Here is a 16,127-nt window from a genome sequence, read left to right as displayed (position 1 = left end):
TTAAAGCATGTGATTACTGATTGCACATTTCATTGACCAAATCCACAGTTTCATATTTATGTGAGAAGCCCAACAGCTGAGAACCGGGATCTTCAGCCATTTCTGAAGATCCCGGGATTGATAACTCACTTTTTAGAGACATTTTCTTTTTGTGCTGAACCTTTAGGACAGAAACTGCAAACTTTAAGGTTCATGAAATAGAATATAAGGACAAAATATATATTTATTTTTTGTTGTTGTTGAAATAGGATGATTAAATTAATCGCGATTAATTTAATTAATCGCGATTAATTATTTTTGCGATTAATTTGATTAATCGCGATTAATGTTGACAGCCCTAGTTATATTACAGGCTAAGCTTAGATTGACAATGTGAAAAATATAACTTTTCCTTATTTAACAAACACACAGGACATTATAGAGCAGTGGTCCTCAACTGGTGCGGCATCAGGACACACAGTCACCCTGGGATGACAAGCCGCAACCCAAATACAACTTAGACTTGTAAAATATTGACTTTTCCTCAAAAAATGTTGTTGACTAAGCTTTAAATAAGCCAAAAAAGCTGAAAATATAATAAAAACAACCTGATAACAGTGATTTTAACACTCAAGCTGTGGGTCTATATTTTTCTGTACATAAATATTCAAAATGTCTTCTGGGAAAGGCTCGCGATTTGTGTTTCTGTAATGTAGGCTCTGACTGGATTTCACTGACAAAATGTTCATAAATATTGCCAAAAGACAAGTCACTTAGGGATTTGTTTGGTGAAGTTAGTGCAGTTCAACATGATAAATATTCCATATCATAAGACTTCATAAGTTTGTTGGTTTACTATAGGAAACCCCATTAGCTTCAACCATAGCTGTCGCTAATCTTCCTGGGGTCCCATTAAAAAAATTAAAATATGTCAAAAATTAAAAAAAAAGTACAGTCTTTACTCTGGAGAGCCAGTCCTGAGGTGTTAAAGAGACAGTGCTAGTTCGGAACCTAGATGCTTTAATGCTCCCGAGTCTTTATCTTTTATACACGGCAGGGGACTGTGACTGCAGTTGTTGTGAAGTGTTAGATTCTCTTTTCTTTCTTTTCTCTCCAAAATGTTTGACATTTTATCATTAGTGCTGACAAAGCCTCTGGAGATGAAATGTCCTCAATACTAAAACAACACAGTACTGACGACAGCTTAAAGGTATGACATAGGGCTTCATTTCCTAGTTATCCAGAGTGTTGTTGATTTCCCTGAAGTATCCATTTAAGAATTTTTGTCTAAGATCTAATTGGGTAATCGGTGACATTATTTCTGCCTTGTTTTACCAATAGCAATAAATGCATACTGCTACATAAAAATGGAAATAATCATACACAAATTGAAGCTAATGTATTTACTATAAAGACATGGTTTAGTCTTTTTTTCATTCAGTCTTCAGGCCCTTATAAACCTCCAAATGAGTCCTTGTTCAGACCTAGTTTCTGTCCTGCCTCAGTCCCAGTTTAGTCCTAGTCTAGTCGTGACATAATCCCCAAGTCGTGTTTATTCGGCAATGATGCACTACTGTTTACATTTTAATCTCCTGCTTCTTTACCGCCACTGCATCTTTTTAAGAAATGTTTTTCGCTGCTCTTTGCTTCGTCAATTTCTAAGGCTTCTTGCGTTCTCGGCAAATCTCTCAGCCCCCTTTCTAATCTTGCACTTTCTAGGTGTTTCACTTTTAATAGCTCTCAGCGGGCTCCGCTGCTTTCTCTTTCACAGAGGTTCCCAAACCGTGGCCCAGGTGCTGCTTTATTGCCCGTTCCTTAGATCTGGGTCAGTTGTGGGTTGTCCCTGTTATGATATAGTCTTGTCCATCTTTAACCCATTGATATTTTCTGACCATTTTAGTTTCTTCAAAGCGTCAAAGTCCAACTGTTGAGGCAGATTCCACTCCACTTATTTACATGGTAGCTGCTCATTTGCACATTTTAACTAACCCTTTCACTCCTGAACATTGCTTAAAAAACATCTATTCGACTCCTCTTTAGTGACAGCTCGATGAAAGGCAGCTCGTCTAAATATGTGATTTTCCACTGCCTGTGTGTGCTTTAAACACACAAACGCAGTCGCCTTGTTGCGGCGCGTGTTGACATTGGTGCACAGTTTGAAGCGAACCAGATGGATTCGTCTTGCTCTCACATCTCACTCATGTAATAAAATATTCAGTTTATTGTGTTTTGCCAGCGTGAGGTATTGGAATCAGAGAAGTACCCCAGTCTGTGTGAGGTTGATAAAGCAATAAAAGAAGAGAGACTGAGCTGAAAAGGCTGCCAAACATGGAAACACTTCTACCTTCTCTGATAAAGTGTAATGATCACGGGATTGCTAGTTGATCCATGTCTTTTATAGCTGTGTTTCCAAACCTATCTTTTTAACAAATTGACGGGAGTTTTAATTGGACACAAGGTAAGACAAAGAAGGTTTGGAAACTCCAATATGAACACTCACCACATAGCAAAGAGTAGAATTGGAAAGAAAAAGCCTTTGTCAGTGGAGTTTAATGTTCTCTGGTGGGTTTCCTCTGGTCATCAACGTCATCAACATAGGCTGTAGGCTAAAACCTAAAGCAAGGTATTAATTAAAGGATCTGTGTCATGCTATTTTAGCCACCCCAAAGTAAACTATTGGCATTTATATGATATATTGTACCTCTACCACTATGGAGCACTATTTTTTGTGAGCTAATCCACCCAACGAACATTTGCAGAAAAATGAATATAAATATCACAGCAATAAGTGAAGTTACTTCACAATGCAGTTATAAGGAGTTGACATCTGCAACACAGCTTCATAAATGGCTAACACACACAAGCTTACACGCGTTTTGATTGACTCACGGCTCTGTCCTGGTCGCTCCATTGGGGGTTTACATTATGGGACTCTCGTTGGTTATAAAAGTTAATCCACTTTGATTCTGGCGAAGGTTCACCAAACATCCATCAAGAAACAGTCACAGAAAAGACTATTTTGGCTAATAGTTGCTGAATCCCAGAAAGGAATTCCAAGTTCTGGCGAGTGTCCTCTTCTTTAGGAAGGTTGAATAAAGTCCTGTCCTCACAGCCAAACGCGCTTTTGTCCGTGACATTATTATTAGTTAAGAAAAAGGAACAGGTGTGTCCAGAGTGGGTTAGATAGAGCTCCTTCTTCACAACTGTCAGTGCAAACATGACACCTGTTCAGACACTCAGGGGGTGCGTGTGCTTTTTCATTATTATTTTTTTCTTTCTTACAACAGAAATAATGAAAAAGCTGTGTCACAACTCAGTCGTTCACCAGGAGAGGGCGGAGCAGCTGCTCAGAGAGCAGGATTCAGGAGGATTGCTTAGAACTGTGTGAATGAAGCCAAAAAACACTCTGGGGGTGTTTTTGATAAGGAAATAGCATAACAACAAGGTTAAAAGCTCCAAAAAGTCGTGATATAGGACCTTTTAAAAGAGTGGGTCAAAGACAGATGACAAATATAAAATGATTTATCTACTGAGATGTTTTCCAATCAATCACTCCAGAGTTACTCCTGTCATCTCTACATCAGTATAACCTTCTATGTTTTCACTTTCGCTTGTAATTGCACTGTTGTTAACCTAAAACCACGTCGTGTTTTCCAGGTGAGATAGCCATCCGGGTTTTCCGAGCCTGCACCGAGCTGGGGATCCGCACCGTGGCTGTGTACTCCGAACAGGACACTGGACAAATGCACAGGTACTTACCTTTGATCGCTGTGCAGAATACTGCCGGTAACAGCAGCACAAGGTCTCAATGTTTGCAACTTAATCATCAGATCACTTCTGTATGTGTGTGGATATTGTATGGTGCTTCAGAAACTGCATCAAGCAAATACGTTTATTCCAACTTACATGAATGAAGTAATGCTACTCCAGTGAGTCTGCATCACAATTGGCTTAGTGTTGATAATAGGCTAGATCTATTTAAGGTCCAAAGGGACATTTTCTCTCCTCCAGTGGATGCCGGCCTCTTCTTTGTTTTGTGGCTTTAAGCAATGACATAAATAAAGCTGTATTGGCATAGGAAACATTCAGGTAATCGCACCACTTTATTTAAGCACACACTTGCTTCCTAATCAGAGTTTTTGTCGTTGCTTCTTTCAGTGCCTTTACTAAAGGCTCAAAATTTCATGCAGTTTTGTCTATCTCGCAGGCAAATACCCCACGCTGCTCATCTTATCTGTCTCTATATTCTTAACGGTGGCTTAAAACACAAATGCAGGGCTCATCCCTCCACATTTAGATCTCTAATGCTCGGTGATGTGCATTAAAGACATCTGTAGATTTCCGTGAGCTGATTTCTCATTCTTGTCTCCGCAGGCAGAAGGCAGATGAAGCGTATTTGATCGGGAAAGGTCTTGCTCCTGTGGCTGCTTACCTGGACATCCCGGACATCATCAAAGTGGCCAAGGTGAACAACAAGAAAAGGCTCAGGAACAAATTCTGATTTTAGAAAATATTAAGCGCAATTTTTCTGTATTGCAATTCAGATCAGATTTATGTTCAAAGTCAAGATTCTAGTTGCATTGCACACTTCAAGACATGTCCAGGTGGCACGGCGGCGTTGCAGTTTGTGCTTGTGCTTCACAGCTACAAGGTCCCCAAGCTTTCTGTGTGGAGTTTGTATGTTCTCCCCGTGTCTGCTCAGGTTTACTCTGGGTACTCTGGTTCCCATCTAGGGACAAGTGCTGCAAATAGGCTTTTTGTTTCACTATGATGCATACATCAGACTTATGTTATAGTTAGATGTTTTTGTATCTGTCCCTATCAAATAAGACAAATAAATAAATAATCCTCCGGGCTAATGTTTCTGACCATTAGCCCGGCTCCACATCTGGAGACGCTGCTTTAGCGGCTTTGGGGATGGGTCAAATGCAGAGAATCACAGGGATCAGTAAAGTATAACTTAACCTCCTAACCCCCTCCTTAGCCGAGCACAGTTCAGCTTCAGTTATTGTCACCTTTTTGTTGCTTTTTTCCTAAAGCTTTTATTCAGGTGACGCAAAACTGGAGAAAATCTGCTTGGTTAAGGCGGGGGTTTAGAGGTTAACTTAACCTAAAAACAATTGAAAGAAGACTGAAATATGAACTGCTAAACTCAGTCAAGAGCCCAGTCCATTTCCAAACATGTAGAGGTCGAAAATATAGGGTTAGTGACTATTATTTATAGTGGAATTCAGACATATTGTTATTTTCAGTGGACAATTATCACCTGAATACTTGATTTTGTTTTCTTGATTTATTGCATTTCTAGTCTTTCTGTTTGAATGTCGAACAATGAATTGAAAACTGGATAGTTCTTCTATTCACACACTCAGCAAGAACACTCAGTGGAAGTCCCATATTTCTGTTCAGAGCACAACACACATTGGCAGTACTGACGCTGCTAAAAGGCTTTAAATTGAACATTACTATATGCATGTACAATACAATACAGCAGGAAGGAAGGAAGGAAAAGGAAAAGGATTTACAAATGGACTGATAAACCAACATTTTTTCTTGGCTCTCTAAGATTTCTTCATCAAAATACTGCTCTTGTTGTGCGCAACCATTTCTGACTACAATTTTCTATTCATTTCCTGCGCCCCTTATCAGGCCAGGATCAGATTGCATCACATTCGTCGCTTGTTACTTGTTTGCACTCACCTCCTCTCTACCTCCCTCTCTCTGTCTGTCACTCCGTAATCGTTTTTTCTGATCAATCTCTCTCTCGGTTGATAATTTTCTGTGTGGGCATGTGGTCGCCGAGCCAAGCGCGAGGAAAACCTTCGCCAATGTCCAACTCATTTCTCTAAATCCGTCTGTCTGCCTGGGAGCCGCGCCACGGAGAGCCCAAGGACCGTGTCTGTGCGAGCGTGTCAGGACTGCACAATCAATCTCAAAACGTATATCGCAAAATCAACAGACACAATGTACGTAGCGTTTGGAATCACCTGCTTAAAAGTTCCCTCGCCAGTGCTGGAGAAAGCTATTTTTGTCGGGGTATTCCTTTGTCCAACTTCTATCAATACTGTCTGCTACTTATTCAAGTTTTCAAATATATGGGCTGTAAAGTAGAATTAATCCTGTCATGAAAACATTTGAAGCTCGATATATTAAACCATATATTATTGAAGATCTTTTAACCTCTTTACCCCCCATTCGAACTGAGCACATTTTCTCCAATTTGGCTTGACCCAAATCTAAAAGCTAAAACGAAAAAAGTGGCAAAAGAGCGACAAAAACACACGATTAAAGAGTGATGAAAAAGCAACAATTAGGTGACAAAAACATACAACAAGCGATTTAAAAAGACAAAAACGAAACAAAAAATTATTTCAAAATGTGACACAAATGCGGCAAAGGGGCAACAATCACACACCACAAAAGCGACAAAAAAGAGGGACAAAAAAAGCAACAAAAAATTAAAGAAAGCCAAGAAAAGGTGACAAAAATGCAATGAAAAACGGACCAAAGACTTCAATATGTCATGATCAGTTTCGTAGGTCTTAGCTTTCAAATGAGGCGTTACTCTGGCCTATCCTCTGTAAACTCCAGTCGAGAAGGTTTTAGATTTGGGTAAAGCCGAACTGTAGTAAATGCACTCAATGCACTCAAAGTGGGGGTTCAGAGGTTAATGCCATAGAAACTAACCCTAAAGCGTTGTTTGAAAAGTACTTAATCTTAAAACATCCCGCTATCAGCATGAAATAGACTGAAATACAAACTACTTTGGGTAAGAAATAAAGTATTACATTACAAAGATGCAAATAAATGTACAGATTATGAATACTGAGCCGCAAAATGTATTGTGCATCTGTCATTTATTGGTCAATATAGTAATTATCATGACAGCCCGAGTCCGACCCATAACAATTGCCATATTATACCAATCAGTCTTTTCATTGCTTTGTATGTAGATCAGGGACAATATAAAAAAAACATTGGTCTAACAAGGAAAATGTCAAGGTTTTGGCTTGTTTCCACCTGTAGTTCCTGGATTATTACCGTGACCCACAAAACCAGTAGTTTTTTATTATTGTTCTGGGACTACTTTTCTGTAGCGTCCTCGAACTCACCTGGCATCTGCATTTTTTGAGAATTGTTTTAGTTCTTGGTCCTAACTTTCCTGCTTGTATGTTTTGTACCCGCGCCTGTGTGGTTCTCATTCACGCTGCGCTCCACTCCATTTCGCTGTGATCGCTTGTGTCGCCCCCGTTAAGAGTGTGTGCCTTCACTTGTACCGTTGTGTGTGCCTGCAGTGCCTGTCCTACCTGTAATGTCCATGCCTGTCAGAATCCCTGCCTGTCTCAGAGGTGGATCTCTACACCGCCCCATGCTCTCGCTGCACTTAGCCTTTATGGCGTACGTGTGTCTCCATGCTGTTCTCCGGCCTTGTACAGCTCCCAGAACAACGGGGCAGCCCGTAATTATGGTCCGCCCGTATCCAGCAGCAGATGGGACACAGTGATGCAGAGATGGGCTCTATCTGTCAGCATCAGCAGCCGCCGGATCTTCTGCTCCCCGCGTGAGGCGGAGAATGCAACTCAGCGTTTTAACTTTGACCCAGCTCTACACTGTACATGGCTTCACACTGTCTCTGCTGCAGAATATCGCAGCTGTAAGGAGATTAGAACTAGGACAGTAATGAAGTGAGATTTTAATGGCAGCAATTGGCCGATCACAAACTCACAAACAACAAAATTACCCGTTGTCTTGGAGTAACGAAGCCTGGAAGATTAATTTAAGCATCACCTACCTCCAGCTAATGATTGCGTTTGCACACTTCAACCTCAGCCTATCAGCGCAGAGCCACACCTTCGTTGCCGCCAATCATCGCCCGCGGTCCTGCGTTTAAGCTCCAGCATTCATGGCTCATCCGCTTCCCAGCTGTGCTACGACCCACCTCCACCCCTTCACCGCGTGTCCGTGGCTTCACCCTGCTACATCCTTGACTAGTCTCCCATACCACCACCAGTGTCCAGGCTCGGGGGAAGGACATCCCTAACTACAACCTACCCATCCATACTAACTATAATCCATATATCGATGTCTAGAACCGGTGTCTGATATTTATGTCAATAAATCTTTCTAATCCCTGCCTCTGTCTTTGAGTCTATCCAGGTTGAATTATCCATAAAAGCAACTAACCCTGAAGTTTAGACCTCTGCAAACTTTTATGAGAAGCGCAGTTCATATTTGAGTCCTCTCTCAAATGTTAATGCTTCTGGACATGATTAAATTGTACACGCTGAACTTCATTTTGACCCAGATCCGTGCAGCCCAATCTCAAAATCACAGTTTCCCATTCAGAGTTTCATTTATTCGTAATATTTCAATTTTGCAATATTTGCTTTTTTTAATAGGAACAAGGAGTAAAGAGGCTTGTTCCATTAAACCAGTGCATTCCTGCCAATGCATAGTGTTGATTTGCTGACCTGGTCTTCATCCATCCATATTGGCCAGCCCCTTATGGCTCCTCCTGCAGGTGGTGGGTCCACAGAAGGACGGCCTCATGATTCAAACCAGGCCTGTTGGTCTTGTCTTCTTCCTTTGGCCTCTTTGTCTGACCCGTCACCATGCCCCCGACAGCAGAGCTCCCAGGATCGTTCGGGTCCTCAAACCCCTCCATCACGTTAAGGTGGCGGTTCCAGGAGGGGTGGTCTTACTTCATTTCCAGACAATTTTGAGTGCTCAATTTGTGACAAAATAACATGTCGAAAATATTTTTTAGATATTGCATATGTACATAATTGCCCCCAATGCAAGTCTCCCTCATTTACCTAATTTCAAATACAGTGCATATTAATTGACGTTTCTGTTTACTCCAGTTTTAGCTTCAGGGCTGTTTTTCGCCTGTGGTCCCCGGACAGATGTTATCATATAAAGCATCCCCATACTATTGCCGATTAGAGAAGTGCAACGATCGCGTTAGACTCTGATCCCCACTGCTTAAAGTCCCTTCTACGTCTTGCTAACTGGAATTGTTAAAGCAGTTTCTTGTTGTGTAATGATTCGTTCCCTCATTAATGCTCAGTGTTTACTAGGACCCAATGGGACTCTTTACTGGAATCCTCTCGCACTGTTATTGCCGCACGTTTCCCCAACATGAAGACTGTAAATATAACCAATACAGTGTTTCAAGTTGGACTGAACAAGTACTCAGAATCATCATGGATAAAGGCTGCTGCAATTGTTTTGTGAATGGGTTGATATAATATTCCCCATTGAGACAGGATATTTTTGTTTTTGCAGAAAGTATTGTACTGCCAGAACAATTACAGCCTTTGTTTTTGTTATTCTCTAATTTCTACAACCTTTCAAATTGCAATTTCGACTGAGTAGCAATTTGAGGAGAACATTGATTTTTAAAAAGTTACTGCAATAATTATCCCAAACTCGTTTAGCCCGAACAGATGATGCAGCCTAAACTGTATTGTATAATTGCCCCATTTTGTGCTTGCTCCGCTTTAGGACAATGATGTTGATGCGATCCACCCGGGCTATGGGTTTCTCTCGGAGCGCTCAGACTTCGCCCAGGCCTGCGCAGACGCGGGGGTCATGTTCGTGGGACCGAGCCCAGAGACGGTGCGCAAGATGGGGGATAAGGTGGAGGCGCGCTCTTTGGCCATCACCGCAGGTACGAACGTTTTTTAAGTCTCGATCAGCGGTTTTCACACTGTGGGAAGGAGTACTCAAAAGTATTTTGCTTATTTAAGTTTGATATACAAGTATCAAGCGCACCATTTGGAATGTCTCACATTTCTGCTTACATTGGTCATAAAATGTGGCCTGATCTTTGTTAAAATCATAAGAATGAGAGTTAACAGTGTCTGCTTAAACTAATACCACCCAAACAATTACATTTGATCAGATTTTTATTGATCATAGTGTGTAAACATTCAGAGAGGGGGAGAGGGAGGAATAAGTAAGTACACCACCTGAATCTCACTGAACTGCAGCAGTTTTTGTAAAGAGGAATGGTCCAAGATTCATCCTGTCTAATCTGCAACTGTAGAAAAGCAGTTATTACTACTAAAGAAGGGTCAGCCAGCCGTTTAATACAAGGGATCACTTACTTATTCCAGGCTGTTGTGAATGTTGACAAACTTGTGAATACATTTTTCCATTGATGATAGCACGTTGTCCCTGAGGCAACAAAACAGCCCCACACCCTGATGCTCCTGCACCATGCTTCACAGTGAGGATAAAGTTTTGATGTTGGTGTGCTGTTCCATTTTTGCTCCACACAGTTTCTCCCAAACTGAATATTTTGCCAGTCGTGCAGTGGAGCATTTGGCAGAACACACATCGTCATGTGTGGAGGAAAAATGGAACACCACATCTACTCAAAACCCTATCCCCACTGTGATGTATTGGTGCATCAATAGAAAAATTAATTCACAAGCTTATCAAGATATTTTGCAGACAAACCTGACACATTCTCAACAGCGTGGAATAAGTAAGTGAACCCTTGTCTTAAATAGCTGGCTGATCCTTCTTTTACAGCAATAACTGCTTTTCTGTAGCAGATTAGATGCTCACGATCAGGATAAATCTTGGGCCATTCCAAGAGATTCAGGTGGTGCACTTAACTTAATACTTAACTCATTCTTATGATTTTAATAAAGATCAGACCACATTTTATGACCAATTTTGGCAGAAATGTGAGAAATTCCAAACGGTATGCTCACTTTTTCCTAACGTTTCTTCCTTTCGTATTCAAAGTTTTCATCCCAAAAATTGTTGGACTCTTTAGTATATTTTACCATCCTTCCTTCCTGTAGGTGTCCCCGTGGTGCCCGGAACGGACGCTCCCATCGCCAGTCTGCGAGAGGCCCAGGTGTTCGCGCAGACCTACGGCTTCCCCATCATCTTCAAAGCGGCGTATGGAGGAGGCGGCCGCGGCATGAGGGTGGTCCGGGAGATTGAGGTCAGTTTCTGGACTGCATGTTTTTAATATCAAAAGCCACACAGAAATACAGCGAGTTTAGTATTTTTCATTACTCCTTTTAGCCAAATGTAGCAATGCATATTAAAGGTGTGAGATTGCATCAAAGGTTGAACTACTCAAAATGTCTTGCAGCTCTCCTTATGTAACTCTTATTGCTTTACATTTGTGTAAAGCCATCGGCTCGGTCTGTCTTATGTAAGGATGCCGTAATGATAGGCTGTCATATGGACTCTTCACTGTAATGACCAGGTTTGTATCGCGTTGCCTCCAGTACACGCTTATTTCTTATGGTCTAGCGTTTATCCCCAACACTGGTAAAGGCAGCACATTTCTAGTCAGTCAGCACTTGTTAAGTTTGTAACTCCTCTCTGCAAGTTTAATTGAAAAGGAAATAGAAAGCATTCATCGAGGCGCAAATCGTGAAAAGACAAAATGTTCATTGATTGGTCTCCACTGAATCCAGACCTTGACCTCATTAAGAATCTTTGAGTTGTGCTCTGTCTCTCCTAACATCAATACAAAATCTTGGTGAAAAATTAATTCAACACTAGACAGAGAAATAATCTTGTGACGCTGCAGAAGATGATCAAAACAGCGGCATAGTGAATGTGTAATCAAAGCTAATGCCGGTCCAAGTGTGTGACCTTTCCTTTTGGTGGCGGCCTTCGTTGCCAGGCAGTGTGTAATTTAGTTCATGTTCTCATACAGCCTACAAATGCTAAATTACTGCCATTTTAGTATGAAGGTTTTGTCGTGATTGGAGTTGACGTGAAGCAAAAGCATCAAAAGTGTCCTTAAAAGAGTGTTATGTGAAGTGAATGTGACCCATAGACACCATGAAGTGTCGGCCTGTCATAACAGTTTTATTCAGAGGCATCCCAGAGGCGGTTGTCCCACTTGAGGAGCATGTGTGACCGCTGTAGACTGGAGTTAGCTGCTCATGTGAAGCAGCTGTTTGTTGTCCAATGTGACAAGAGGAGAAGAGGATCAGGTCCAAGGCAGAGGTGTGCATAAACCTGCTACGTCTATTCATTTTTAGTTTGGTGGATCTTCTTGTAACACCATATTTGAGTTAATATAATAATTGCCATGTTGAGAGCTATATCCATTACAACAAGAGGTGCATCTTATGCTTTGGCCGGCGTGTTCTTCAAGAGTTTACCTTGAAAAATGTGGCTTGTTTTCTGTTCAGTGATCTATATAAAGTGGCCTCTGTTGTGCGGTCATTGAGACACGCATGTCAGCAATATATCAGAAACATGACCTTTTCTGTATTGTTCTTCAGTCTAATTAATTAGTTGTTGACATTTCGCTATGTTCCCGACTATACGCTGGGGATTCACCTCCAGCAGATGTGGAGACTGAGAAATGTCTCCGTAATATTGTGTATAATGTGATGCGGGTGCGGTTTATGTCCTGGAAAAGTCTCTTCATTTAATCACTCTTCAGTTTTATATGAGCTAAGTGAAGTAACCTTTGTTTTGCGGCGTACAGCGCCTTTCTATTGATCTCCTGATGAAATATATGGTGATGGAGGTAACTTTGTGTGTAAGTTTCACAAATCCCCATCAGATGGAAATCTCAAACTGAATAGCTGCAAATAAAATCTCACAAAGACGACAATTTACAGAGTACAATATCCTTTGCAAATAACAAAATATCATTGAGTTGTGTCTAAAACCTGCCAACCCTGTAGTTTAGACCTAGACAAACATGTCCTGAAATGCATGTGATGCTTGTATTCGATTAGCAGTTCATTATTCAGTCTTCTCTCATGTGTCAATGCTCCGGAACAATGTTTAAAATGGACAGTGAACTAAATCTTAATCAATTACTCAACTAATCACAATTGCAATACTCCAATATTGCAGCCCTGCTTTTGAGGAGAGACTCTCTGACCTCAAGACCCAACTAATGCGCAGTTCTCCAGCATTGGGATTCTTAAATATAGAGCCTTTTCTTGAGTAATGAGCACATTTCGTTCACTTACAACTCTAATTATTGCCCTGATTGTTCCTACATACCCAAGCTTACAAAAATGTATAAATCACTGGAAAATACTGAAAGAGGGGGTATTATGCTTTTTCAATCACATAGCACCAGTCTATAAAGCACACTACAATGATGACGAAACCTTCTGTTGGTCTGTAAACAGGGCCGTAGCCAGGATGTAAAAAACAGTGAGGTCCGGATAATTCTTTAAACCGGGTGGTCTGGGGGTCCTCCCCCAGGAATTTTTTTTGAAAATTCAGATGTAATTTCTTGTATTCCAAGTGATCTCATCCTTGAGCTGTTTTCAAAAATAGCTTTTTGTTGCACCGTTTGGGACCAGGAGGCCTGAGTGAATGTGGTGAGTGAGTGGATGGTGGTCGGACATGCAGATGGAGCAGACTGGCCTCGCTTCCATCAGTCTGCCCCAGGGCAGTGGGTGCACCCGTGCACGAGTCACGTACCCCCTACTTTGACATGATGAATATCACAAAATAAAATATCTATTTAATATCTATTTCATCCATTATTACTGTGAAGCAGGTTTTCAAAACAGTTTTACTCGCCTGAGTGAGGGGCCATAAGAATGTCTAAATAAACACTAAAATATTAAATGAAAATGTCAGTTTTTAATTGTTGTGAAAACAAGGCTGTGGGGGTGAATGGGTAAAGCTGAGGGTTTTGCTTTGGCTCATTCTGAACATCAGACTCTGGTTTGGACACTGCGCTCTGGCCCCGCCCCCTCTGCGTCACCCTCACTGTCAAACCACTGGTAGCTACAAAGGTGAATGCGCTGGTTTAAGCTCTCATTAAAGACGCAGGACATTACAATCTCTGCATGAGACAGAAACAAAGTGAGTAGCAGAGGAGGAGAGCAATGATGAGGCACAGACGCTTCTCCTCTCGCTCCTCAGATCAGAATGAGGAAAACTCCTGTTGTAAATGGAAATCACCGTCAGTCTGAGGCGCACCGGCTCCTCCCTCTTTATGACAGAGAGTAAATAAATTGCATCTGGATCAAACTTTGGCGCGGTTCATGCTAAAGGCGCTGCTGTTGTAGTGAGGCTGACGCACAGCCGCGCCCCCAACGAGTTTTACACTCGGATCCAAAGCGTCTCATGAGGTTCGGTTTTAAAGCTCATCCACGTCTGAACTAGAGGCTCTTCCGCCTGTAGAAGCGCGTGTTTACAACATTCATTTGCGCAGTAAAGGATTCAATGTGTAAAAAAAAAAAAAAAAAGCTAACATTTTACCGAGGTCCGGACCTCGGTGACCTCAATGGTAGATACGGCCATGTCTGTAAATGCAGTAAATTAACATAACTGCCTTGTATAAAATTGCTCTCTCAAAATGGCTGTAGTGAATGTCTTGAAATAGGCCTCTGTCTCTTTAAGAACCTCTGACTCTTTCCGACACGCCCCCTCCACACGCTGTCTGTGGCATCAGTGGGGAGGGGGCTCTGCTGAGGAGCAGTGGTTGGTTACTCGGCTGGTGACGAAAGCTCGGAGGCGTCTCCAGGAGGTGGGGGCGTTCCTAGGAGGACTCAGGCAAACCTATCCCTAAAATGGCTGCCATCAGAGTTTTTACAGATTACTCAAAAATATATGAATGTGACAAGGCAACACTTCAGGCATGTTTTTAATGAGGGAATGACATAATAACATGATGTAAAGCTTGATTTTACATAATATTCCCCCTTTAAAGGTACGCATATCGTTTTTGCATATTGTTATCACACATCGTTATCGCAATATAATCTTTTTATATTGTTGTAAATTTTTATATCGGTTTGGACATGATATAATTTATTTTACGCTCAGCTCCATAAACAGCATAGACCACGGGGGCAGGTGCTTAAAAAGTAAAATGAAATTAAGAATGTAAGCTGCTTGAGTAGATCATATTTGCAAGGAAATGAGTATGCTGTAAAAAAAAGAAAGAAAAAAAAAAAGAATTAAACATCACTGAATTAATCTTCCCAATACGCGTAAGGCTGGGATTTTTAAGTAATTTGTCCGTTGTCAAGTATATCGTCAAATATATTAATATCATGATATTTCTCTTTTATATCGTGATATAGATTTTAGTCAATATCGCCCTGCCCTAGTAAAGGCTGTAAGATGTGCTTTTTTTTTACCTTAAAGGGGCTAGATGCAAGTTCATTTTATACTCATTACTGCCACCTCAGGTCTTACATGTAACTGCACCTTCTATATTGAGCCCATGCATGACTGCACTTCAGACCCGAAGTAACTACTTTTTGAGTGACAGTGCAGGATTTTAGAAGCAGTTGTGGTGAACAGGTCTGAGATTATTCTACACCTTAGGACATGGCTGGAACATGTAGGGGGACAAAAATACAAAATTGTAACATTTTTAAACTCTTTATAGTCCCTTTAAAGCTGTAGATGCACACGTTTCATTGTACGTGAATGTGTCATGAAATAAAGACTTCTCTGAGATCCATGTAAATCAATAAACAGAGTCTGCTGAATCAATACAGCTGGACCTTTGCTTGATGTAGTTGTCTGACATTATGGAATTAACCAAATTCCTTCTCCAGGGCCGAGCTGTGTGGATTGGAACTTTATTTTACATTCTCTACCTTTTAATCTTGTCATGTTTACAACCAATAACTACTGACATAACTAGAATTCACTTCTAAATTGATTTTGTCCGTCCATTTTTTGACTTAACATTTCAAACGAAAATAATCAAAATATTTACTCACTGAGAGCTTTTGCGCGGGTCTGTAGCTGTTTACTGAAGCTGCCTTAGAGTGCCAGATTCCTCCCTTTGTGTTGACATGACGTGTTTTCCAAAGGCACGAGCTAAAGATCTGCATCAAAGCTCGAGTGACCGATGCTGACAGACTCGAGTGATGTGCAGCGAGAACAAATTCGACCCTGCAAACTCGCCGTCTTTGAAATTCTTTCTGTCATCCATGGAAAACTAAAGCAATGATGTGACGGGGCCTGGTGTTATGTGATGTATAATTCCTCTTCATAAAACTTGGCTTCTTTGGACGATAACATCACTGAGCAAGAAGTGATGGATGTGGCAAAAAAAATTAGGTTTTTCTCTATTTCGAATTTTGATTGAATTAGATTTAGCGATTCATTTTTCAATATTCTCTCCAATTATATATAACATAAATCACACATCTTATCGC

At 41.1% G+C, this 16,127-nt stretch overlaps 1 protein-coding gene across 1 annotated transcript in view; it reads left to right on the top strand.

Annotated features, from left to right (window-relative positions):
- The window catches only part of LOC306980998 (pyruvate carboxylase, mitochondrial-like), a 362,010-nt gene that overhangs the window by 15,654 nt on the left and 330,229 nt on the right, over positions 1–16,127 (top strand). The window contains exons 3-6 of the mRNA XM_079580544.1: positions 3,637–3,730; positions 4,354–4,444; positions 9,487–9,652; positions 10,800–10,945. Coding sequence (XP_079436670.1) covers positions 3,637–3,730; positions 4,354–4,444; positions 9,487–9,652; positions 10,800–10,945 — 497 coding nt within the window. The remainder of the gene's footprint in view (positions 1–3,636; positions 3,731–4,353; positions 4,445–9,486; positions 9,653–10,799; positions 10,946–16,127) is intronic.

The sequence above is a fragment of the Gobius niger genome (genome assembly GCF_951799975.1).
Source record: "Gobius niger genome assembly, chromosome: 21".
Lineage (NCBI taxonomy): Eukaryota > Metazoa > Chordata > Actinopteri > Gobiiformes > Gobiidae > Gobius > Gobius niger.
Note: the sequence above shows the minus strand (reverse complement) of the source record. Positions and strands in the feature narration are given on the sequence as shown.